General features: G+C 44.4%; 1 protein-coding gene across 1 annotated transcript; it reads left to right on the plus strand.

Annotated features, from left to right (window-relative positions):
• The first annotated feature begins 108 nt into the window (after positions 1–108).
• CAVIN4 (caveolae associated protein 4) lies at positions 109–23,482 on the plus strand. Its single transcript, XM_075921540.1, has 2 exons — positions 109–890; positions 21,723–23,482. Exons 1-2 carry the CDS (start codon positions 483–485, stop codon positions 22,377–22,379), a joined length of 1,065 nt encoding a protein of 354 aa, XP_075777655.1. The 5' UTR covers positions 109–482; the 3' UTR covers positions 22,380–23,482.
• The last annotated feature ends 1,234 nt before the right edge of the window (positions 23,483–24,716 follow it).

Genomic DNA, 24,716 nt, shown 5'->3' on the forward strand with positions numbered 1-24,716 from the left:
TTGCCATGATTTGAAGACTGCTCCTTTTGGTTTAAATATACTTACTTTTGAAAACTGCCTGAATTCCCCCCCAAAGGAAATCACTTCATTAAAATGAGAGCAACAGTAGATCTTAAATAAATATGCCACTTGGCTTGCCTGCTTAATTAGTAAGTTGCTTAACTTTCCCAGATTAACACTAATAACTTCATTGCTACAGAAGTGTGACCCTTTACATGTATGTTCCATTCCAGACATTGCTTTCCTAATTTTAGAGGTGTCATGTTGCAAAAAGTATCCAAATAATCATAGAGGGATTGTCTGTAGTTATAAATATTTGACCAACCTCCAGGGGTGGAGTTTCACACCCCACTCTGAACATCTCTGAGGCCAGCTGTCGAGCTTCTCGCAAGGGTTCCAGAATTGTTCCCCTATGATTTGAACAGTCATCGTGGGAAGCATTTATACTTCAGTTCCTGTAACGCTGACTGAACACACTCACAATGGATCACCATGAAGTGACCTCGGAGGCTGACAAAATTCACCAAAATCGGCTCTCAGATGTCACAGAAGATGAAGAGCAAGATGCTGCATATACAATTGTGACAGTCCTAGATAAAGTGGCCAACATTGTACATAGTGTACAGGAGAGCCAGAAAAGAATAGAAGAGCGACACCGAGAAATGGAGAATGCTATCAAGACTATGCAGATTGATATTTTAAAGCTTGCTCAGACTCACAGCAATACAGGCTACACTGTTAACAAGTTGCTTGAGAAAACCTGCAAAGTTAGTTCCCACGTTAAGGAAGTGAGGGCCCGGGTGGAAAAGCAGAGTGCTAATGTGCAAAAGGTTGAAGCAAAACAAGAGGAAATGCTGAGAAAAAACAAATTTCGGGTTGTAATTTACCAGGTATGTGTGCACTTTAATTTATTTTACCTTTGAAATTTTGCCCCATCCTTGATAGTTCTTGGGAAACACTAGTTGTTTAACAAACCAAAAGACAGGTAACAGATTTCTCAATGAAAGAGTTGTGTTATATGTTCTTTAAAATTGATTTCTGCCTCTCGGTGTCTTTCAATGTGAACTCCCTGATAGCAATTGACAGAGTCTATTATTAGTGTTGGTTAGTTTCTCAGCCAGGAGTGTAAGATTAACTGCAGATCAGCAAGGACTATTTGTTGCCAATATGAAAGGTAATATGAGGCAGGCACTGTAAATCTTGTCATGCTAGTCATGCCTGACAATCATCTGTTATTTTTTCACCATATTAGGTAGAAGTCCAAACAACAAAACTATTTATGGAGGCTCCAGAATGTAGTCATTCCTTTAATGCTCATTTTCAAGTGCAGTGTAATTAATTTGCAAAGTTATAAAGGTTCTTGGTAGCTGTGAAATGAGTTTTTCTTGGTCTCAATTCATAGGAATGAATAGTCAAAATTACGCTCGGACCTGTACTCCCTTTGTCACACAACCAGTCCTTTAGTCTATAGTCCCACTGAGTTCTTTGGCAATATGGTAACTAAGGAATACTATCATGAGTAATGTTTTGCAGGATCAAAAACAAATCACTTACTTTTCTTACAATAAGGGTATTTTATATTGAGACTTGTCCTTGTAAATGAAGAAGTAGCAATTGCCCTTATTGTCTGAAAGTAAGTTTCTTGAAAATAAGTTTCTTGCTCATGGATCGTACAAATACAATAAAGTTAATTGTGCAAGGGGAGTTTTAAGGCTAGGACACTCCTTGGAAAATGCTACAATACTAGATGTTAAGGATTGGATCCTGTGAAGTTCTAAGCATGCTCTGGAAAGCTATCCGGCAATGGCACAGGAATATGGGTTTCATCGTCCAGGTGGACAGCTAGCAAGTGGGGCACAAGACCCCAAATTCTGTACTTAGATTTCACCAACCAATTCTTCAGTGTAAACACCGCAGGCCCTCTAACAGTCATAACATGGAGTAACAGACCATCCCTTTGAGTACTCCAATCTGGTGTACATGTGCTAGATGGCTCCTCACTCCAAGTAGCACAGCAGTATTCAGGTTAATCCCAGTCACAAAGAATTAATCTCTTACCCCAGGTCAGGAGTGGCCCGAGGCCGGCTGCAGCAGCTGGCGCCCTAGGTAGAGGTGCGGTCGGTGCCCCCATCTGCACGGCCGTCAATGGCCATGACATCATCATTGGGCACCCAGGAAAGCGGCGCCCTAGGCAACTGCCTAGTTTACCTAGGCTCACAGGCCGCCCCTGCCCCAGGTCAAGAAAACGCTTGTGGACAATCCTATAATAAACTATTTAAAAGACTGATTATATAGGAAACAGAAATAAGAGTTCCAATCTTAAATTTCAAAAAAGTAATAAAAGTTTATATAATAAACAAGCGCTGTATGTCCTTAGGGCTAACTCATGCTATGTACTGTGGATTTTTTTGCTTAAAACTACAGGTTGAACCTCTCTAGTCTGGTACTCTGAAGACCTGACTGGTGCCGAACCAGAGAATTTGCCAAACCACAGGAGTTCAGTACTATCTAGCAATAGTACCGACACTTCCACTGCTTACAGGGCTCTTAGAAGACATTTAGGGGTAGATTAGAGCTAAATAACATCACAAAACAGTGAAAGCCAGGATTCGTGACTGTAAACAAACTTTATGGGACTACGGGAAACTTGGCCACACCTATGATTAGTGGACATGGGGCTAACTAAAATCATACTGGACCATGGATGTTGCCAGACCAGAGAATGCTGGACTAGAGAGGTCCAACCTGTAGTGATCTTTTCACCCCAGCATCCAAGCATCATAAAGACACAGCTCCTCCTTGTTAGGGTTTTTTTATCCCCTACTTTGCATGTGCTTTGAGCTGCAGACTCAGCTGATGGGAAGGATTCATTTGGAAGATTCATCTCCATAGAGGGGAGAGTAAATAACAAAGTCTGTTGTCTTCTTAAATGTTCCACTCTAGTCCATCTGGTATCAATTGGCCTTTCTTGTCAGGCAGGACATAATTCCTGTAGGAGACCAACATTTGACAGTAATTAATGTCTGTCTCCTGTCTGGTGATTTGCACAGCTATGGAGGCTTATAGTGCAAACATTCAGGTATTACCCTGTAATGTGGGATACAGATGTTATGAGTGAGATTAATGCCTTCAGCAACTCACAAACATTCCATAAAGCCTATAGCCATACCTATCGTTCTAGTACCAACCAAGCGAGCCAGACTGATTCCAAGTAGATAGTTGTCAGTGTATGTTCGACTCCCCTAGAAGTGGGAACTGAGGCTGCTCAGTACCTAATTAGAAACATAAAACTGGACCCTAAAAGTTTTGTTTGTGTACCTCCTCATTACGTATGCTTTAAAATGCTCATGAACACACGCAGATACCTTTTTTTTTAATGTGAATAGACCCATGTCTGTGATTGGGAGTGTTCATTTGAGAAAAGTTACTCATGTGCTTAAGTGTTTTGAGCTCCAAATGAGCTTTTAAATTACTTGATTTCTGGTAAGAGGCAGTAATAGCCAAACTTGGGGTAGCAATGGAAACAGCGCAGGTGGAAACTGCTGATAGCATAAAATCTTATTAGATAGAGGCAGTGAGTCAAATTCTTCTCTCATGCTTATGTGACCCTGCTGAGCCTGAGCAGGTGATGAGGGCAAAGTGCTTGTTTTAAATTTTTGCAGGCTGCGTTAATAGCTCTAACGCTGCACTATTATGGTAGGCAGGAATGTAGATATTCTTTGATTTTCCTTATAAATAATCACATTGCTGGAGGAAATAAGCATCTTTGAATCCTTCGTCCACTTGGGGGATGTTGCTTCACTGCTGTCACTCTTAATCATCGTATGAGATATTTAAATAGCATCAACATTGTCAATGTTTCTGAAAATATTTTGGGGGGGTGGTGTCTAATTCAATACAAACCATGCTGTTTATTTTCCCCTCAGACATGTTTGCTGTCATTTATTTCAAATAGTTCATGAGAAAGTAGGTGGAAATGTCCTACCAGAGATTTACACAGAACCATACAAGACAACTACTGCTACTTCTATTGTCCGTTCTTATGCTTTTCATACAAAGGAGCCTTTGCAGAGAGCATCTGATTTTCTTATATTCAGGAACAGAATCAGCATCTTGAATTACTCTCTTCACTCTTCATTTCCCACTCCTGCTTAGTTCAGCTACAGCAAGAGTGGATTCCTCTTAGTGCATTTCTACACTTAAAATGCTTCAGCAGCCCGGCAGCCTGGCTGCGGCACTTCAGTGTTGTAGGTGCTGCTTATGCCACCAGGAGGGATTCTCCCATTGCTGAAGGTAATCCACCTCTCTGAGGCTATGTCTACAATATCAGGTTTTTGTGCCAAAACAGCTGTTTTGGCACAAAAACCGGCAGAGTGTCCACACCTCAAGTGTGTTTTTGCGCAAAAACCAAAAAATACAGTAAATCGACAGGACAGAGGGCTTTTGCCAGTAGTTATTCCTCTCCCCACGAGGCGTAACTCCTTTTTGCACTACAGCTCTTGTGCAAAAAAGCAGGTGTGGCTGCTCCATAGGGGTTTCTTGCGCAAAAAGAGCCTATTCGGAAAAGTGCAGGTGCTCTGACGGCCGTTCTGTGAATGGCCATCAGAGCTTTCTTGCGTAAGAGCATCTATGCAGTGTGGACGCACTCTAGCGCAAAAGCGCACGGCAGTGTGGACGCACTCTTGCGCAAGAACTTTTTGCGGAAGATCTCTTCCGCAAAAAGCTTCTTGTGCAAAAACCCTGAAGTGTAGACAAAGCCTGAGAGGCAGTAGCTAGGTCAACAGAAGAATTCTGTCTACACAGAGATTTAAATTGGTTTAACTGCACCTCTCAGAGTGGATTTTTTTGCACACTCCTGTCTTAAGTTCTCTCTATGCCACACAGCTGCCTACAAAGGCCAGTGCAGGCGCACAGGGCTGCCATACAGAGTTTTTTCACCCCAAGCACAAAGTGCCGCCTCTGTCTGCAGCTGGCCCCGACATGGAGTTGCCATGGCTAGCAGAAAGACGCCCATACCCCAGCCCTAGCATGCAGCTGACACAGCCAGCAGAGAGACACCTCTTTCCAGGGCCACAGCTGCTGCAGTGACAGAGGGTTGGGGGGAGTCTTCACTCTCAGGGGAACGTGTACTTGAAATCCCCCCCCCTCCAGATTCTACACACACCCTAGCTCTCTGTCTCAGCCCGGAGCCCTCTCCCATCCCAAACCCCTCATCTCTGACTGCACCCTAGAGCCTGCACTCCCAGACAGGGCCCTCAGCTCACCCTGCATCCCAACCCTGAGCCCCTTCAGACACTCGGCCCCACCCCTGCCACAGAGCATATATGTGCAGAATGAATTTTGCTATATGCACCCATATAGCAGTGATGTGTCACACATCATCTCCATACTGGTGGACATAATTAAATTCATTCTGCACACGGACATAAATATTAGAGGGAACAGTGCCCCAAGTGATGTTACATTGACTTAACTTTCTAGTGTAGACAAGGCCTCAGTCCACCTCCCCTACTCCCCCCCTCCCCACACACACGCGCGTGCATTAACTAGTGGAAATCTCTCTTATCCCCTTTGTCTTGTGCTCGGTGAGAGTAGCTGAGGGGTGGGGGAAATGCGCTAGTTCTCTTGAAATGCAGTGCTTAACGTGGGTGACAACTGTCCCCATTCCGAGAGTGTTAGAGATGAGGAACTTGCTAGGAGTGCTTTGAAACTTTACAACCTCACTTTGTGCAGCACTGCTACGCCAGGGGCATGGCCCTGTATTGTTACACTGATATGGGCACATTAGTGCAACTCACTCCTCAAACCACCACCGAGGCAATAATGGTGTGAAATTTCAATAAAAAAGGATGGACAAGGACTGAAGCAATTTGGGACTTCTACTCTCTGGCACTGTAAACTGCAATGCACCATAACGGAGTTCATTAGCAAGTTTGGATGTTGGAAGGGAAGACTTCTTCTGCAGTGGAGTTTTGCCTGAGAGTCATTAGGGATATTGTGAAGGCCAGTATGTAATGAGGGTCGGGTGATTTACCGCTTTGGGTCATTGAGTTTTTATTTCTGTAATGGATTCTGTCAATCAGCACAGGAGTTTATCTGTAAAATGAAAACAGAGAAAATTGCCCCCATTAATTTGTCTTAATTAATAGTTTTGCTACAACAATTAATAGAGGCAGATTAGCAGCTGGTGACCTAGAAATGATTGTCCAGAATTCCTTCATCCAGCACACAAAAAAGAGCCCTGATGCTGAATAGGGACCTAATGCTAATCTTTTGGCCATGAGAGTTAGGGAAATGGGAACAAGGGGAGATTTACTAAACATTGGTATAATTAGGGCTGAGAAAACACTTGGAAGTTCAGTCTAGCAAACTGCATAGTGTAATTTGGATCTGATTGGTTGGAAATAAAGCAGCTTCTGCATATTCTTTTGCTGGCTTAACCTCAAACATCCCATAGGAATGGAAATTTTCCAAACTCCATTCGAGCAGGTTTGAGGCTCAGAGGGAATATTTTTGCACTGATGATTAAATTTGAAGAAGGCCATGTAATGGAGAGAGAGGCAGCCAGGTACCCCTGCCACCCAGATTGTTGTCATAGATAGTCACAGTTTTAGCTTAGATTGGAGTGCAGTATGTCTGTTGGAACTGCAGTACATTTGAACTTCCCTAGTCCAGAACTCTCTGGTCTAGAAACATCCATTGTCCAGAATAATTTTAATTAGCTGGATGTCCACTTTTCATGGGTGTGGCCAAGTTTCCAGCAGACCCACAAAGTTTGTTTGCAGTCACCAGTCCTAGTTCTCAGTGTTCTGTGCTGTTACTTAGCTTTAAATGTCCTCTAACAACTCCATAAGCAGTAGAAGTGTTGGTAATGCTGCTGGACAGTATTGACTTCCCTTGGTCTGGAAAATTCTCTGGTTCCGAACTGATCAGGCCCCAAGGGTGCCAGACTAGAGAGGTTCAACCTGTAGTATAGGATGGAAGGGCACATGACAGGAAATGGGCATGTATAGATAACCAGTAGCCTAAGACAGTTTTGAGGAATAGACCAGAGAAACGCATTTGTCTGCATCAAAGTGGCTTTTGACTATTCTAGTCATTGTGAGTACATAATTAAAAGATGGAATTATTGTGTATGTGTGTGTGGATGTGAGTATGCTTTGTTTCATTTTGAATCTGTTCCTTTTTTTCCCCATTTCTTGGAACTCTCTAATTGGGCTAAGAGTTACATCAGGTGAGTTGTGTTCGTTTTAATTTAGAAGCTATAAGCTTAAAAGCTTAGACTGGGTGCTTGAGGTAATATCTTTTATTTCAGGAATAAGGTACAAAGTCCAGTAGAAAAGATGTCCTATGAAAGGAATTCAGGATCTCATTCATGGCTATTGATTTTCACATGTCAATCAAAGTGAGCATTCTTAAAATAAAATCCTTCATGTTTTGAGTTGGCCTGCCAAAAAACTAGTACCACATCATAATTGATTCCTCTCCCCCATGATCACAACATACCACACAGGGCTAGGGCCTAGAACTGGGAAGAGGATTAGTGAGTTGATTCTTTGGGTTACGCTCCGAACTTTCCTGACTCGATTTACATTTTTAGAAATAAAAATACAAATGTGATGTAGAATCATCAGGTCACCATCAAAATCCTGTTGCAGCTCAGTGGGTTGTACATGGTTGGCTGGACACAGGGATGGCACCCAGATGACATGGTGGTGATGCTTTTGAGGTGTCCCAAGTAACATCCTTGAAAAATTAAAGTTTAGGGTCTAAAGAAACTGATGAATGTGGTGTCAGGCTGGCCCCATCACTGAAGGGTTTATTGTGCATTCTAGCACATTTTAGCACTTATATTGTTCTGCACAAACTTTAACCAATTACTCTACCTATTGCTTCTGTGGCATAGGTGATTATTATAATCCCATTTTTTACAGAGGGGGAAACTAAGGAAGAAAAGTGAATTGTTAGCTAAAACCACAGAGAGAATCAGTGTCAAAGCAGAGCTATAGCAAAGGAGTTGCCTTCAGGGCCATGCTTAGTCCAATAAATCAGCTTGTTGTTTATACTTCTGAGTGGACTGCACCTGTTGTGACCAACGGCCATGTTGACTGATTAGTAGCGTAGCCACCTCATTCAGCTGTGTGTGAGCCTGAGAGTCACCAGTGGCCTTTCTGGGTCCTGTCACCCACATTTATGAATTGGCCTCTGGCTCTCCAGAAGCAGAGAGGGAAACCATGACTAACTTGCACTCTTTAGGATACAGCAGTTACAACCCATCAGTCCTAGAGGAATAACTTTACCCTTTCAGAGTTCTGATTACAAAGAAGGAAGCTTGAGATTGAATGGAGGGGAATAAAAGCTGAGATTAGTCTGATCGTTTATATCCCTAAAAGGCAACTCATCGCTATGAACTTCATGGGCTCTGTGCAGATGGGAGTATAAACCTAACCCCATGTGGTTTCTCAAGCAGTGTAAGCAGTGTCTGGTCTCCTGATGATATGAATGAGGGCGAGTTAGTGGTCATCCAAAAGCCAACATCGACTTTCCCAATCTAGGAAAATGAAGTGATGAAAACAGCTGATCTTAATCTGCATTTGTATGAGACCCGTTTTCAAAGTTTTGTTTGGGTTTGGCCTGGAAGGCACCAGCATATTATAGCTAGAAGATCACTCTCCGTTTCTCCTGGCACTTCTCCAAATCATAGGAATTTATTGGCTGATCATTATAAAAGTTTCCTCATTGCGTATCCATTTGTGCTAACCCCACACTGAGGAATGGATTCTACTTCCCTGTAACTGAAGCTTATGATTAAACTCTATGGGCCAGTGAAGATGCCTGAAATCATTTTTTTCCATTGGTGTTTTAGGACTGAAGTTGCTCAAAACAGCACATTTGCAGAACTAGGAAAAGCTGTGCTCATCAACATCATGTTGCAAGACTTTTAGTGGTTAGCAGCAGCACGCTGGTATACTTAGTAGATCTGTGTCTCTTCCAACAGTCTCTCATTTGTAAGAACCTGCCTTTTGTGGTTGTGGGCCAGGACCGAAAGCAGATCATTAGCAAGTGTCCTCTTCTATCATAGCACCTTCTGGGTTCCCTGCCTTGGTCCCTTCCCACACATGCAGATGTTCTTTGTATCTACATTTAAATGAGACTGGCTAAGAAATTGCTTTTTTTTGAGCTAATAATGACAAATTCATAGGGCTGCCTATTCTGAGGCCCCTTAGCTGGAGTCCCCCTTCGCCCCCAGCTGCAGTGCAACACTGTTGGCCTAGCAGGGCTGGAACAGCCCAGCTGGGCCAGGCCGAGCCTGCTGCATCGTGCCATAGGCGGGGTCTGCTCTACCCAGGCTGGGCGGAGCCCATCATACCGTTTGGGGGGGAGGGGTGGCTCCGACCGGGCCTTGGTTAACCCGGTAAGCATTCCAGTATGGTGCATGCTTACCAGGTAACCAGCTAACCCTTACATACCTAACACCCACTCAGCATAAAACCTCCTAAGGGGAACTCCTTTAGAGGTCCTCATTCACTGGGCTTGCTTGTTTAGCAAACTTTAGATTATGCCTAATTCTCTCAGAGGAATACACAGTTTCCTGTGCAGCTGCATGGCCTTTGCATCATTGAGAAGCCATCCCAGGGAGTGGATGAGATGGGAGGTGCTCCGAATGACCTTGCACAGTTGTCTAACTTCTTGCTCGCTGTGTTCTTATTGAATCCTGGTAGACAGATAATGAGAGAGTAGACTGGATTTCTTGAGATAAGATGAGTGAGGGTAATAGCTTTCATTGGACCAACTTCTGTTTGTGAGAGAGACAAGCTTTCAAAGTACACAGAGGTCTTTTGCAGGTCTGGAAAAAATACCCAGGGCTAGCCCACACTACGAATTTTGTCAATGAAACGCATGTCAACACAGAAAAATTGACAAAACCAAAATTGACAAAAGATGTTCACACTTGCTTCCCCTGTTTACAAATCATACCCACACTGAAGGCACCATCATCGACAGTGTAATGCATTGTGGGTAGGTATTCCACAGTGCCTGGTGACACCTTCTGTCACTAGGCATCCTGGGAAGGTAGAACAGAACATGGTGCATCTTGGGACCATGCTAAGCATCCCATCATGCACTGCTTTCTGTCCCTGATCTCCATTGGTTTCCAAATTTCTTTCGTGACATTTTTTTTCAACTGCCGTTGTTTGCTGTGCAGTGAGAAGGGAGGGATCCAAGGGAGGGATCCTGCACTTCTCTTCCATGCTCAAGAGGACATGACACATGGCAGTGCAGTTAATTGTGAAGTTACTGACAGAGGAAGACTCATGGCACCTGACAGTCTTTGGGATATGGACGGCATCCACTTAGCACTGCTTTTGGCACTATCAGAGCAGCTCCATGAGGTAGGGACCGTCACTTTTGGGCTAGGGAAACCAGCACTGATTGGTGGAATCACACTGTCATGCAGGTGTGGGATGAAGAGCAGTAGCTACAGAACTTTAGGATGCTAAAGCAACTTTCCCAGAGCATGTGCTGGGCTGGCTCCAACCCTGTGGTGCGAGGTCACCAGAAGGAGAGCTGCCTTTCGGCAGAGAAGTGTGTGGCAATTGCTGTCCAGTGAATCTAGACTGCTACCCATTGGCTGTAAATCAGTTTGAAGTGGAGAAGTTGACCATTGGGGCTGTATTAAGGCAAGAGTGCAGGACAACAAATTGCATCCTGCTATGAAGGACCATGACTCTGGGAAATGTGCATGAAATAGTGAACAGCTTTGCAGAGATGGGCTTCCCTAACTGTGTTGGGGTGATAGATGGCACACACTTTCCAATTTTAGCACCAGACAACCTTGTAACAGAGTACCTCGATAGGAAGGGATTCTTCTCTGTGGTATTTGTGGATCACCATGGGCATTTCATAGACATCAGTGTGGGGTGGAGTGGAAAGATGCATGACACGTGCATCTTCAGGAACACTGGCCTTCAAAGAAAGCTGCAAGCAGGGACTTTCTTTCCAGACCACAAGATTACAGAGGGGAAGTGGAAATGCCCCTAGTAATACTGAGACTCTGGCTTACCTCTTACAGGACTGTTTTCCTAAAACCTTACACAGGGCAACTAGACAGCAATAAGCATTTTAACAACAGGCTGACTAGGTCATGGCAGTCGAATGTGCCTTTGGCAGATTAAAGGAAAGCTGGGGGTGCCTCTGTGGCAGGTTAGACCTTACTGAGGGGTAATGTTCCTATGGCCATAGTTGCATGCTCAACCTCTTCACCAAGAATTTCACCCTTTGGGTTAGGTCCTCTGTCTGCTGTCTCTATGCCCTCCAGAGTATCCACAGGGCTCTTGGTGGGGGAGGTGGGACCACCACCAAGAATAGCATCCAGCTCCTTATAGAAACAGCAGGTCTTCAGTGCAGCACCAGCATGACAGTTTGCCTCCCTCACATCATGCTATGCCTGCCTCGGCTCCTTTATCTTCACTCTACACTGAGAAGTGTCCTGAACAGAGCCCTTTTTGCACAAGCTTAAAAAAATGTGCCCATAGGGGTTCCAATTTCTACATGTCAAGTGCAGCTGGGACTGCACAGGCTCCTCTCTCCCACACACTGATCAGATCCAGCAGCTCCGTGATGGTCCAAGCAAGAAGGCGTTTGGTGCAATAACCAGCCATGGTCACCTGGGAAGACCATCTTACACTGAGCCATTTAAAATCACCAGGGTTTGCAAGAGGAAAGGATGGATTGTTGTTTACCTGGCTGTAGGGTGATGGAGTTAAAACTGCTGAGCCGGGTAGTCAGCATGGGCATTGTGGGACACTGCCTGGAGGCCAATAAAACTGGAAAAAGCAGGGGTGATATCTACATTGTTGATAATAAAGGGAAGGGAAAAGAAAAAAGGCTATCATAGGAATGGAAGTTTTTTATCACCAAAACTGGATGTTTTTCCCAATGAAAGTCACAGGGGTGTGAAATCACACACACACACACACACACACACACACACACCACTTGCTACTTCCCCCCCCACACACACACAGCGCTAGCTACTCCTCTTGTGGAGGTGGTTTAAATAAAGCACTGAGAGCTCTCTCCTGGTGCTCATGCCATGGTCACACTTTAAAGGGCTGCTGCAGCTGCACTTTAAACTTTCAAGTGTAAACAAAGCCGGGGGAAAGCTTGTCTCTCTTGCCAACAGCAGTTGGGCCAATAAAAGCGATTGCCTCACTCACCTTGTCTCTCTAATATCCTTAGAAATACAACAACACTGAGAGCATTCATGTGCTTTGGGTTAAACAGGTGACACCTGTTTAAGCTCCTGTCAGAATTTAAGGGACAAGGATTGTACAGGTTGGACCTCGCTGGTCCTGAACAAGGGGATTTGCCGGACCAGGGAAGGTCCCTTCCCTCCTGGCCTATGCTGCTAGTGGGCTAGGACTCCAACCTGGCCCCGCTGCTGCCTCAGCCCCCTGGGGCTCTTGCCGGCCTCGCTACTAGCAGGGCCGGAGCACCACAACCAGAGCTGCACCGCCAGGACAGAGCTCCGCAGCTGCCTGGCTGCTCAGCTGGGGCCAGAGATCTGTGGCCAGGGCAGAGGGATGGGACCAGTGCGCCCAGGCCAGAGTTCCCTGGCTGCTGCTGGGGCTGAGGCTGGAGTTCCCCGGCTGCTAGATCTCCCTGGCTCTGCTAGGTTGGGAGATCCCTGGTCGGGGCCAGAGCTCCACAGCTGTTGCCAGGCTACCGGGACTAGAGAGCTCCATTGGGGCCAGAACTCCCTGCCCTGCCATCTGTCCGCCCCCCACCACATTCTGTACTCCTGGCTGAGTCACTGATGCCCCTTATGGGGCTCCTGCCCCCCTGCCAGCCCTCCCTTTTCCTGGGCTCTATGGTCCAGGAACATCCATGGTCCATGCTGGACTATGGATGTTGCCAAACTGGGGAGTCCCGGTTAAGGGAAGTACAACCTGTAGTTGAAGCTTTATGTAAGCAAAACGAGGGATTTACTGAGCCGGCCACCCTTAGAACCTGTTCATTATGTAAGAACAATTCTACATGCCAGCTGTATGTGTGGCTGCAGAATGGCATATTTTTGGTTTTATGTGCAGAACAGTATATTCATCACGTACTTTATGGGGTGAACTCCCATGGGTACCCTTGAGAAATAATCCTATTTCGCTTCTATTTGAACAGATTTGGTCTGACAGCAGAAATTTAATTCCACATCTGCAAAACTACAGAGGGATCACTTGAGACTTAGTCCCATGCTTGCAGTGGAAGAGTGACACTTTTACACAGTGACAGGATGCTTTGTAATTGGGTAGTCACCAGAGGTTAAGGATTGACTGAAGAGTTAATTACAAGGAGGCTTTAGCAGTAACATAAATTGTGTGATGCTAACGACACTCTTTGGTGACTGGAAGGGTTATTCTGGTAATTTCTGTAAACCAGCTGGCTGCCTGGTTAATAGGTATATTAATAGGCATGAGGGTGATGGGGTGTTTGAGATATTTATTTCGGGCTTTGCTTTGAATAATGTATGGTCAATTTAAAATGTAAATTCATAGCTGAGATATTACTTTGAGCAGGCCTTCTGGGTGAGGGTATTTTTGGTTTTCTTGATAACATCTCAAACATTTTTAGGCCTTTTTCTTTTACACCGCCAACAAGAGGGGCACCAAACTGCCTACTAGCTGATTTGTGCGCCCACTTCAGGAGTGGGAGTGGTTTATTAACCCCATTTGTGTTTGTTAAACCATTTACACCTGAGTATTTCCCCCATTGTGAGGGCTCATGGTGACTGGTCACTGGCCCATTACTTTGCTTTAAGTTTTGGTATAGGATTGTTCCTACTCTGAGGAGCTTGAGAGTATTTTGTCTTATCTTGGCCATTACACTGTTCAAAATAGATTCTTGAGCTGAGAGAATGTTGCACAATTTATTATTTTTGTTTTTTATTTTCTGTACTTTTTCATCATTGTTTCCTACATTTTTAGTTGAGGCTGGGAAATAAGTGGCAGAGTCATGTTTATTGAGCGTTTTAGTTTTGAAAAGTGACCGTAATTAATGGCTTTGGGGCATTTCATGCTGTTGTCTCAATTATTTCAGGATCAGGTGTTCACAAAGAAAGTGAGGGTCTTTTTGAACTGCTAGCTTGGCAAACGCAGTCTGGGCTCTGAATGACAAACCCAGTACACCTATTTAGAATTTGTTTTCAAGTCATTTCCATTTCTCCCTGGAAACATGGATGAATGTTTCATTATTTTTGTCATTTAAATTGAATTATGTTATCAAGTCATCATTGAAATGATTATCAGTGTTTTTCATTTACTCACATATCTATTCTGTAAATAGTATCTGTTTTGATAACATATTTTTGATAAAAGTTTGTATTTAAAAAGTGGCAAAACAGTTACAAAACTGAAAATTGTTGAAAAACTTTGGAACGATTTTTTTTGTAAATCCATTTTTCAATGGGGAAAAAACCCTATTCATTAAAAAAAAATTGACCAGCTTTAGAAACCAGGCACTGGGGAAAACATCTGGAATTGAACCACTAGCTAGGTAAGTGGTGTCAGGAAGAGGGTTTTGTGGGACATTGGCTAGCTTCTATAGAGAGATGGGGCTTATCTAGTTTGGCTTCATAGAAACACAGATTGCACTAACCCAGGGCTTGGACCCCAAAGGTGTGCAGGTTCTCAGCCACCTGGGTCAAGTAGGGACCCAGGGAGGGACATGGGTCAAAATGTAAGGTTGCAGAACCATTAGAATGTTAATAATCAGGTAATAGGAGGCTAGACACCAGCCAGAAGGGGGCACTCCAGGGCTGAATTGAGCTAATTCCCCCAAGCGTCCAGCACGAGGCACCGCAGCGGTGAGTCACACCGTCTTACATCCCTGTTAAGCACGACATTGATAAAACAATAGATCTGATATGGAATTCAGACAATAAAGATGTCAGGTTCTGTGACATCATGAATGCAAATCCATATGCTTTTTATGAGAAATAGGGTTTTGTCAAACATGATATCCCCAGATGAGACTACAAATTTAGGTGATAAAGATAATGAGATCTCTATAAATATACTGTCTAACATTCTGTCTGACATTCTGATTACATAGTTAGCACTGTAGAAAATCACTATTGCATACATTACATTGATTAGAAAACGGCTAACTGCTAATCTTAAAATGTAATTTTTAATGGGAAAGGATCATCAGATAGGGAATGTTAAGTGGGGTCCTGCAGGAATCTTGGCCAAATACTATTTATTATTTTCCTCAGTCCTCCGGAGGAAAATATAAAATAATTAATACAATTTTTAGGTGACTCAAAGATTGATGGAGTGATAAGTAACAAGGTCCAGTTGTTATACAGAGTGATCTTGATCATTTGGTAAGCTGGATGCAAACATATGTGTATTTTAATTTTTCCAAATGCAAAGTCATATATCTAAAAGCAAAGAGGATTGGAAAAGGGACAGTAACTTGGAAAGTAATGACTCTGGAAAGGATTTAGTGATCATGGCAGATAGCTAGCTGAACATGCATGCCCACTGTGAAGCTATGTTCAAAGATCATTGGTGCACCTTAGATCTAAAAACAAAGGAGTACCATGGAGCAGGAATTAAGCTGTATTACCACACAGGTGAGCCCATTACTGCAATACTGTGTCCCAATCTGGTGTCTGCGCTTCAAAAGCTGATGAAAAATTGGAGGTTTAGACAAGAGACACAGGAATGATCAGAGATCTGGAAAACCTGCTTTACAGTGAGATGCCTAAGGAGTTCAGGCTAGTTAAGTTATGGAAGACAAAGTTGAGAATTGACTTACACACACATGGAATTTCCCACATTAGAAAACAAACGGGGATACAAAGCCATTCTCGTCCTTGTTAGACAGCACGAGACTGCTCTATAACCCCCACTATGTGCAATCAGTGAGGCAGGAGCCCTTGTCTCATTCCAGGCACCCCTTTCTATAGCACATGGAAGAAGATAGGACTCGTTAGGAACTTCACCAAGAGAAAAAGGCAGCACTGGCTAGCGGCTTTCCTCAATTGCATACACAGCCACAGACCCAAGAGGACGCTGGCAGCCCTTTAATAGATGTAATTGCAAAGTCCTTGGTGCATGCACAAAGTACAGCTTTTATAACCCTGATTTAAATGGAAAAGAAAAGAGCAGGTACCCCCAGGAGCTATGGAGACTTCAGGGTGTGCTGGAGGGAATGGTTTCAGGTTATAAACATCAGGTTTGTAATATGACTCTCCATGGGGACATCAATTTGGATATGACCACAATGGCTACAGTGAGCTTCGTATTGTTTGCTTTGCACTGTTAGACCAGACCTTAAAACCTGAAGCCCCACCAGCTGTACATGGCTGTTGAGAGCTGGTGTTGCACGTGCTCAGAGTAGAATGAGGTACTCTAAAGCAGGGCCCACCCTAATGGTGTTTTATATACGCAGTCTTAGCGCCACGGGTGTGCAGAGGGATTCCTAGAGGGGTTCAGCGACAAGCTCATGCACTACTGCACAAGGAGGGCAAATAACACACCGGCTCTTTCTCCAGTTTGCAAAACCAAGTTGTGTGGCATCTCTCATGCCAGTGCAATGCTCTGTCACCACTCAGTGCCTATGAATGGTATTTATGTGCAGCCTGCGCTGGCGAGGTGCTGAGCACGGACACAAGCACGGGCTAAATTTTGAGCCTGGGGTAGTTCCCACTGGCTTGCACGAGCATTCTGTGACTCAGCCCCTATCACGGTGGCAAGCCAGCTGTCTAGGGGGAGGCAAGTACATTGATTCCCTTCTGAGCGGGAAGAACCCTCCTTTTCTTTCCCCTTTTTCATTTGCTCTGGCTGCCTTGCAAGCCATCGCCTCGTGCGCCTGCTGATGGAAGAAGGGGGAAAGCAGGCAGACGCCTTACTGCTACTGCCACATCCTGCTGGTTCCACCGACAAACGGTTTAGTTTCTTCACGGGAACATGGGGGTGGGAGGCAATACCCAGCTTAGGGCTTGCTCCCGCACTAATGCAATCAATGGAATATTACCTTTGACATCAGGGGGAACAGGATCAGGCTCTTAGCATCTTTCCCCACATCAGAAGGGTGACTTACCATCCCATTTTTAAAGGGACAGTCCTGTATTTAAGCCCTCCTACCGATGTCCCGACTTTCTCAAAAAAGTGGGCAAATCAGCCTGCTCTCTCCTCTCCCCACCATCAGCACTGGTGGGTCCTGCCACTGGCCAGAGCCCTGCTCACCAGCCATCCAGCCACCAGAGGCCTCTCTCATTCAAACTTCTATGGTATTTAGAAACTATTAAGTTACGGGCCACGTTCTGACAAACTCCTGAAATCGGCCATGACAATCCCACAAATGGCAAATGCTATATTAGGCAGAAGCAATATTAATAAGCCGAGCCTTCTGCCTGAGGCTGTGAGGAGCTGCTCCTCTGGGGAGTCTGAGCAGTCTCTGTGCAACGCTGCTTGTGTGCAGGAGGAGGCGATGGCTGGGGTAAGAATGGGGTGGCGGGTTCCCTCTCCCAGCTGCTACTGGCTCTGTGTTTTTTGCAATATGTCCTCTACTACCAGCCAGAATGTGACTCTGGCGGGCTTATCCACACGTTCCATGATGGGGCTTAGTGATCAGACAACAGAGAAATAAGGCAAAAGTTGTAAAGTAAACGTGTTGTATCAACTAGTGTCACTGCTTAGTACATGGTTAGCAGGACACATCTCTAGATTATGTATTTAACAGTCCGTTCAAATTAGCAATACCTGGGACATGGCAGGCAGTGATACCAAGGCAATTAATGCTCCACTCAACAACTTCCCATTGAAGACCTACCAGAGAGACCTAGAAATATTTGCTGGTTGTTCAGTTAATGCCTTAACATGGGATAATGTCATTTTAGCATGGAACATACCTACCTGTCTAAACAAGTCATGTTTCTAGGGGTTGCCGACCTATCACTACCTGGAGCTTTGATGTTGTTGCTGAAGTGATGGAGAAGAGTAAAATGTAGTGCTGAAAAATGACTAGGTGAAAAACAGACTAAAGCAGCTCATGGCCTGGTGTGTGTTGAGCTGTCCTGGCTTGCTTCAGTGCCATTTTACTCCTGGGAACCCAACAGACCTAAGGGTGTGTTGTCACTTCAGAGTTCTTCCTGACTCTTACCTGGATTTTTGCCTAACCCCGTCAATGCTCGTCCTCCCCCACCCCCCCGCACACAAACCTGGGCTTGGAGGTGCTGTAAACCTGGACTGGCTTCCCTAGCTGAGCATAGATTAAAACCTAGACTCCCCTTTAATTGGGCTGGAACCTGACCCCCTTTGCAGTGTGGATACAAGTTATGCCCATGGCTACACATGGGCAGGTGGACAAAGAGAAAGATCACCTGCAGTCAGGCTAGGCTGACCTAGGAGCTTAGGTCTGGATGCCAGTCACCAGGGCTAGCTGCAGTGACCATCTGCCCTTGGAGGGTCTGAGATGGATTCTCTTCCTCCTTGTGCATCAACAGATTTTGCTACTAAGTTCCAGTTAGCTACAACTGTGTAATACCGAAGCATTCATATGGAGTCAGTGAGGCTGTGTGGAGGCTGCTAGGGAACTTTCCCTTCTCCTCCTCCTCCCCTTGTTCTTGTCACACAGTCACAAAAAACAGACGACTAGAAGGCCGAAGTGCAGGCAATGTGATGTTTATTGGGGTTAGCTCCAAGCAAGTATATCCCTAGTGTCGAAACGAGCCTTACACTCAGTAAAAGGTACGGAGAATAGTTTATTTAGAAATGCTGCAACATAGCGAGAACCCACCAAAGTGTGTTCTACCTTAGAATACAACTACAACTCCTCTTATAGTAGGAGCTACATAACAAACTATCACTCTGCGCATGCTTGTTACTGGGCAAACTTTCTGCATTATTACATTCTCTTTCATGATAAAATGTTTCACTTTCTCACATTTTCAAACTACGTGACCTTCTCGCCTACATGAAATGGCAGCTATTTACACAATGGATTCCACACTAGCGCTACACGCCGGTGCAGTATGTTTCCAAGTATCTTCCTTCCCGGCCCTGATGCCACAGAGCCTTGCCTGTGTCCCCCTTCTCTTTCCCACCTCCTCCTCCTTAGCAGGCCCAAATGTATCTGCCATGCATGTCCCAGTCCCATCCCTTACAACAGTGGTGGGCAATCTGCAGCCCATTGGGGTTTCATGTGTGGCCCACCAGACATTTTGTTCACTGTTGCCCACACTCAATGTTCCAGATTCTTCTGGTTTCTGTCCACATAATTTTTTTCCCTACCAGTATTACAAAAGTGACACGTATGTAAAGCAAGGGCATGTGAAGTGAGGTGCCTGCTGATTGCACGCTGCATTGTGAGAGCCATGCGCTCCCTCTGCTTCCAAAGTGCTGTTACAATTCAAGCTGCATTCCCCGCAAATTCTAGGTGTGCAAGCGCAGTTGGCACAACTACCCTCTTCTGGGAGACTGGCTTTATTACAACAATCTTGCAGCCCACTGAGATGAAGCAGGGCCACTTATGAGGTCCGCTCGTTAGTCTTCTTTGCCCAGCACTGCCTTACAACTTATGCTCATGTTCCATTTTGGAGGGGTGGGAGTCTGGAGTCTTTGTTCCACCCTCTTTGTATCCGGGCGGCGAAAAGAGTGAGGTTGTGCTCTGGATAAGGCCGGGACTTTTGGGGGCTTTTAGGGTTTCTTACGTTTCTACCCTCCCCAGTTCCTTTTGCCTATCCTAACTGGTTGCTTGACCTTTGCTTGAGAGAAAAGCCAAGCAGCCTTTCACTGTACGTTCCTATTTCACACTCCCACCAAACCCTGTAACATTTTCGTTCTAGCCCTTAGCCCTTCCCATTGTACTATCACCACCAGCTGGCCAGACAGAAGCAATACACACATGGTCTTTGTTCGTTGTTCTTCACACATAATTGTATAAAAGTATCCAAAAGTCATACCCAAAATGCAATTGCTGGCGGCACGAGAACCTACAGGATCTCCGGGCCCCTAGGCAATTTGTGTGTGTGGAGGGGGATTGCTCCATGCTCCCAGAAGGAGCAAGGCCTCAGGCAGAATGGGCAGGGTTGGGGCAGCCAGCCACCAGTGCTTTTTGGATTGTATGATGTTCCCTCCGCTTCCCACCTGCCCTCAGAGGTAGCCAGAGCGCACAGCCCAGGGCTCTGGAGCATGCTGCGTGGTGGTCCGGCAGTGATTCTAAAGAGCCTGGGGTTCCAGCCACCGCCACTAATGCAACAGAGGTGGTGGCCCGGAGCTCTCGGCCTTTTAGAATCACAGGGCCCCAGGGCAATTGCCTCCTTTATCTGCCCTTGTTGGCAGGCCTGGCCGGCTGACTAAAAAGCCTGTACGCTAACAGAAGAGAAGGCCCAACTTGACTGGCACAACGCTCATTGCCAGTGATGTGTGAAAAGGCAAAAACCCAGCTTGAATCTCAGGTCTCAGCCTAGAAGGGCTGGTGCATAGGAACATGTGCTTTATCACTGTCAGCTGGGCTATCACCTCTGAGCTGCAGGCCTTTGAGGCCCAATAAACGTGAGCCACACTGATGCTAGTATTACATTGTTCATCCCTTTTTGGAATAGAACCAGCCATTAAAGGCTTTCTCCCTAACCAGCTATGGGACTGAGCAGAGGCTGCAAAAATCTGAGAATTGCCACTCCCGTTGATTCTTGGGAGATCACATAGCTTGGCAATAACAAAATACAGGACTATGTAGCACTTTAAAGACTAACAAGATGGTTTATTAGATGATGAGCTTTCGTGGGCCAGACCCACTTCCTCAGATCAAATAGTGGAAGAAAATAGTCACAGCCATATATACCAAAGGATACAATTAAAAAAAAGTGAACACATATGAAAAGGACAAATCACATTTCAGAACAGAAGGGGGATGGAGGGGGGGGAGGAGGAAGGTGAATGCCTGTGAATTAATGATATTAGAGGTGGGGAAGGGTAGATGTCTGTGAGTTAATAGTGTTAGAGGTGATAATTAGGGAAGCTATCTTTGTAATGGGTAAGATAGCTGGAGTCTTTGTTCAGGCCTCCGCGGAGAGTGTCGAATTTTAGCATGAATGCCAGTTCAGAGGATTCTCTTTCAAGTGCAGATTTGAATGTCTTCTGAAGTAGGATGCAGGTGAGTAGGTCATTGAGACAGTGTCCTTTCTGGTTGAAATGGCAAGCAACTGTTTTTTCTTTGTGATCCTGTCTAATGTCTGTTTTGTGGGCATTGATCCTTTGGTGAAGTGTCTGAGACGTTTGTCCAATGTACATAGCAGACGGACACTTTCGGCACATAATAGCATAGATTATATTTCTGGAGGCGCAGGAATATGTGTTCTTGATCTTATAACTCACTTGGTTAGGTCCAATAATGGTATCAGCAGAGCGAATATGTGGACAAAGCTGGCAGCGGGGTTTGTTGCAAGGGAAAGTACCAGGGTTGGTATTAGTGTGGTATGTCCTGTGGTTGTTGGTAAGAATCATCTTGAGGTTAGGTAGTTGTCTATAGGAGACTATGGATCTGTCTCCCAGAGCTTGGCAATAGGCTTTCCAGACTTCCCTAGCTCCCTGTGCAGCATTATTATACCTCTGTTGTTGCTAGCTATAAACAAGAAGCTAAAAAAGCCCACATGCTTAATTGCTCAGCTCTCTTAAAACACTAGCAGACAGATGTCTTTATGTTTTCATTCACAGGAGGAAACCGAATGCCCGTCTTCTCTGTCTGTAATCAAAGACAGGACAGGAGGTGAAAACCTGGAGGAGCAATTCTTCCCACCTGATGACCTCTCTTCGGATGAAGAATATTACATAGAAGAAGGCAGAGCATCCAGATTTAAAAAATCAGGCATGAGACGCATAGATAACATCAAAAAGGCATTTTCAAGGGAAAATATCCAGAAGACCAGACAAAATTTTGGCAAGAAGGTGGACAGACTGCGAACTAGAATAGTGACACCAGAGAGGAGAGAGCGAATAAGGCAGTCAGGAGAGAGGCTGAAACAATCAGGGATACGGTTCAAGAAAACTATTTCACAAGCAGCACCAACAAAGGAGACATTCAAGCTCAATAAGAAAGCTAAAGAACGAACAGTAGCTGAAGGACAAGAAGGAATCCAGGAAGCCGGCGTGCATGCAGTCTCAGCGAGTGGGGCCGAAGAACCAGTGACAGAAGAGATCTCCTACACAGAAGTGATCACTAAAGTAAAGAAGGACAAAGGCAGCGGAACAAAAGGTGCTTCTCCGCCAACAGAGAAAGTCGTGCTCACCCCTGAAAAAATTGCTCTTAAACAGGAGGCAAAGGAGGAAGGAGGCGATAACATTCTTCTGTTGGACCTCAAGCAACCAGCATAAATGATCAAGTAGAGTATTCTGTGTTATAATATGAGAGACCCATAGTAGTTGTTTACTTGGGCAGATTGAGAGTTGTGTGTAACTTCTGATTGTTATAGCAGAAAAATATATTGGTGCTGTTTTAATGTGTGTACGTGCCACAGACAATGTGTTTGTTGCCTTTTTATTACTAGGCAAAGTCACATAAAGAGAATGAAGGGTCTCATCTCTCTTGATGTGGACATGTAACTTCAATGAATGCAATTGGGAGTCACATTTGCACATCACTGGGAGATGGAAACCCCTTGTATATTTTAAAACAAAAGGAAAAGGCACATAATAGCCTTCCTGCTCTCGTAAGTTTTATGCACAGTGGCATCCGAAGAACAGCTCCATTTATCTCATGCCAGCATCAAAAAGCAAACAATATATATATATATATATATATATATATATATATATATATATATATATATATATATATATATATATATGGGAAGACTATAAGAATTGCTGCTACTCTTTTGGGCTGTCCACTGAAATAACAGGAGGAGGAAATTATTGCTTTGGAAAAGGTAATAAAAGGCAGCCAAGATGATAGACTTTTGAGAATTGTTATCTGAAGTGAATAATAGGTATTTCTGAAAGGGGGGATTGATGAAACTGAGAGCTGCACTTTCTGAAGCAGCAGCCGCATATTAAAAGCTATAGGACAAATTAATCCCTGGCAAATTAGGAGGTAATGGAGAATACTGGTAGAATATGTGTATTATGCAAAGGTCAGTACAAGTGTCAGTTGGTACTGAGGAAGGCGATGGTATAAATTAGCAATAAGAGAAACAAAATTAATATATGGGGATGGAAGACTAGAGCAGTACAAACAGGAATGTGGGATTAAAGTGAATTATGAGAAAGGCAGGCACATTTACCTTTTCTGTGCCAGAGCTGATTAATATTTGTTTCTCTGCTCCTGTCACATAAAATTGAAAACAGTTTAAGATTTAATTGCCACCAACAGAGCGGAGGAAAAACAGGTTGTTGATTTGTTGTTGTTTTTTTAAAGGTAGTTGCTGAGATAAAAGGGCCACTGTATTTTCCACTTTCAGCATTCTGCTGCGGGTTTAGAATCTAAACAATTAAAATCAGTTCTATAAAAAACTACTGACATGCAGGCCAATCCAGAGCCAGTTCTTTGTTTCCTTCTCATCAGCTCTATTAACCAGTCACGGCCACAGAGACTACGTCTACATTGGCCCCTATTCCGTAATAGGGATGCTAATGTAGCACTTTGGAATAGGCAAATCCGCGGGGGATTTAAATATCCCCCGCGGCATTTGCATTTTCATGGCTGCCGCTTTTTTCCGGCTTGTAGATAAGCCGGAGAAAAGCGCCAGTCTGGACGCGATCCTCCGGAAAATAAGCTCTTTTCCGGAGGATCTCTTATTCCTACTTTCAAGGGATTTGTCTACATTGTCTACATTGTCCTTTCAAGTAGGAATAAGAGATCCTCCGGAAAAGAGCTTATTTTCCGGAGGATCGCGTCCAGACTGGTGCTTTTCTCCGGCTTATCTACAAGCCGGAAAAAAGCGGCAGCCATGAAAATGCAAATCCCGCGGGTTTGCCTATTCCAAAGTGCTACATTACCATCCCTATTATGGAATAGGGGCCAATGTAGACACAGCCAGTGTCTTTAAGAGCATGAAATGCAATGTGTTTGTAGCAGTAAGGGGACAGGGAGCCATTCCCTGAAATGAGATATGTTAGTAAACATAGCCATTGTACTGGCAAAAGAAGCATGGATTAATGGGTCTCTTCTGGTTAAGTTTACTTGATGTTTCCTTAGTATTTATGTAATATTAGATCTCTGATATTTGTACAATATTGACGACACCTATGAGTTTATTTACCATCCAACATTTTAGATTGACAAACAGTGCCCCAGGACTCATGGCTAACTGTTCAAGTTGTCATTCAAGCACAATTAGTTTGATTTCCAATACTTTGCCTGCCAGTCCTGTGATTTAGACCTTAGTACCTAGAATCTGAATGTTCAATTAGCTATGGCAACTGTGGAACACCGATTCTAAGGGCTTAATGATAGACTACAGAAATGTCACGGCAAAGACCTGATATTAGATACATATTGCCAGTTTGGGTTGAATGATTTCATGAAACACTGTAAGGGAGAATTACGTTTGCATAAAATCTATTGTAAATACATTTCAACACTGTAATAACAAACTATTAAAAAACCTCCAACTATTCCTCATTGCACATGGAAGGTGCTCTGAAAGTTTAGCTTGAAAGCTATGTAATCATGTAATATTTTTCTTGTTCTTTATATCGCTGTTGCAATGT

Source organism: Pelodiscus sinensis, chromosome 2 (assembly GCF_049634645.1).
Source record: "Pelodiscus sinensis isolate JC-2024 chromosome 2, ASM4963464v1, whole genome shotgun sequence".
Classification (NCBI taxonomy): Eukaryota; Metazoa; Chordata; order Testudines; family Trionychidae; genus Pelodiscus; species Pelodiscus sinensis.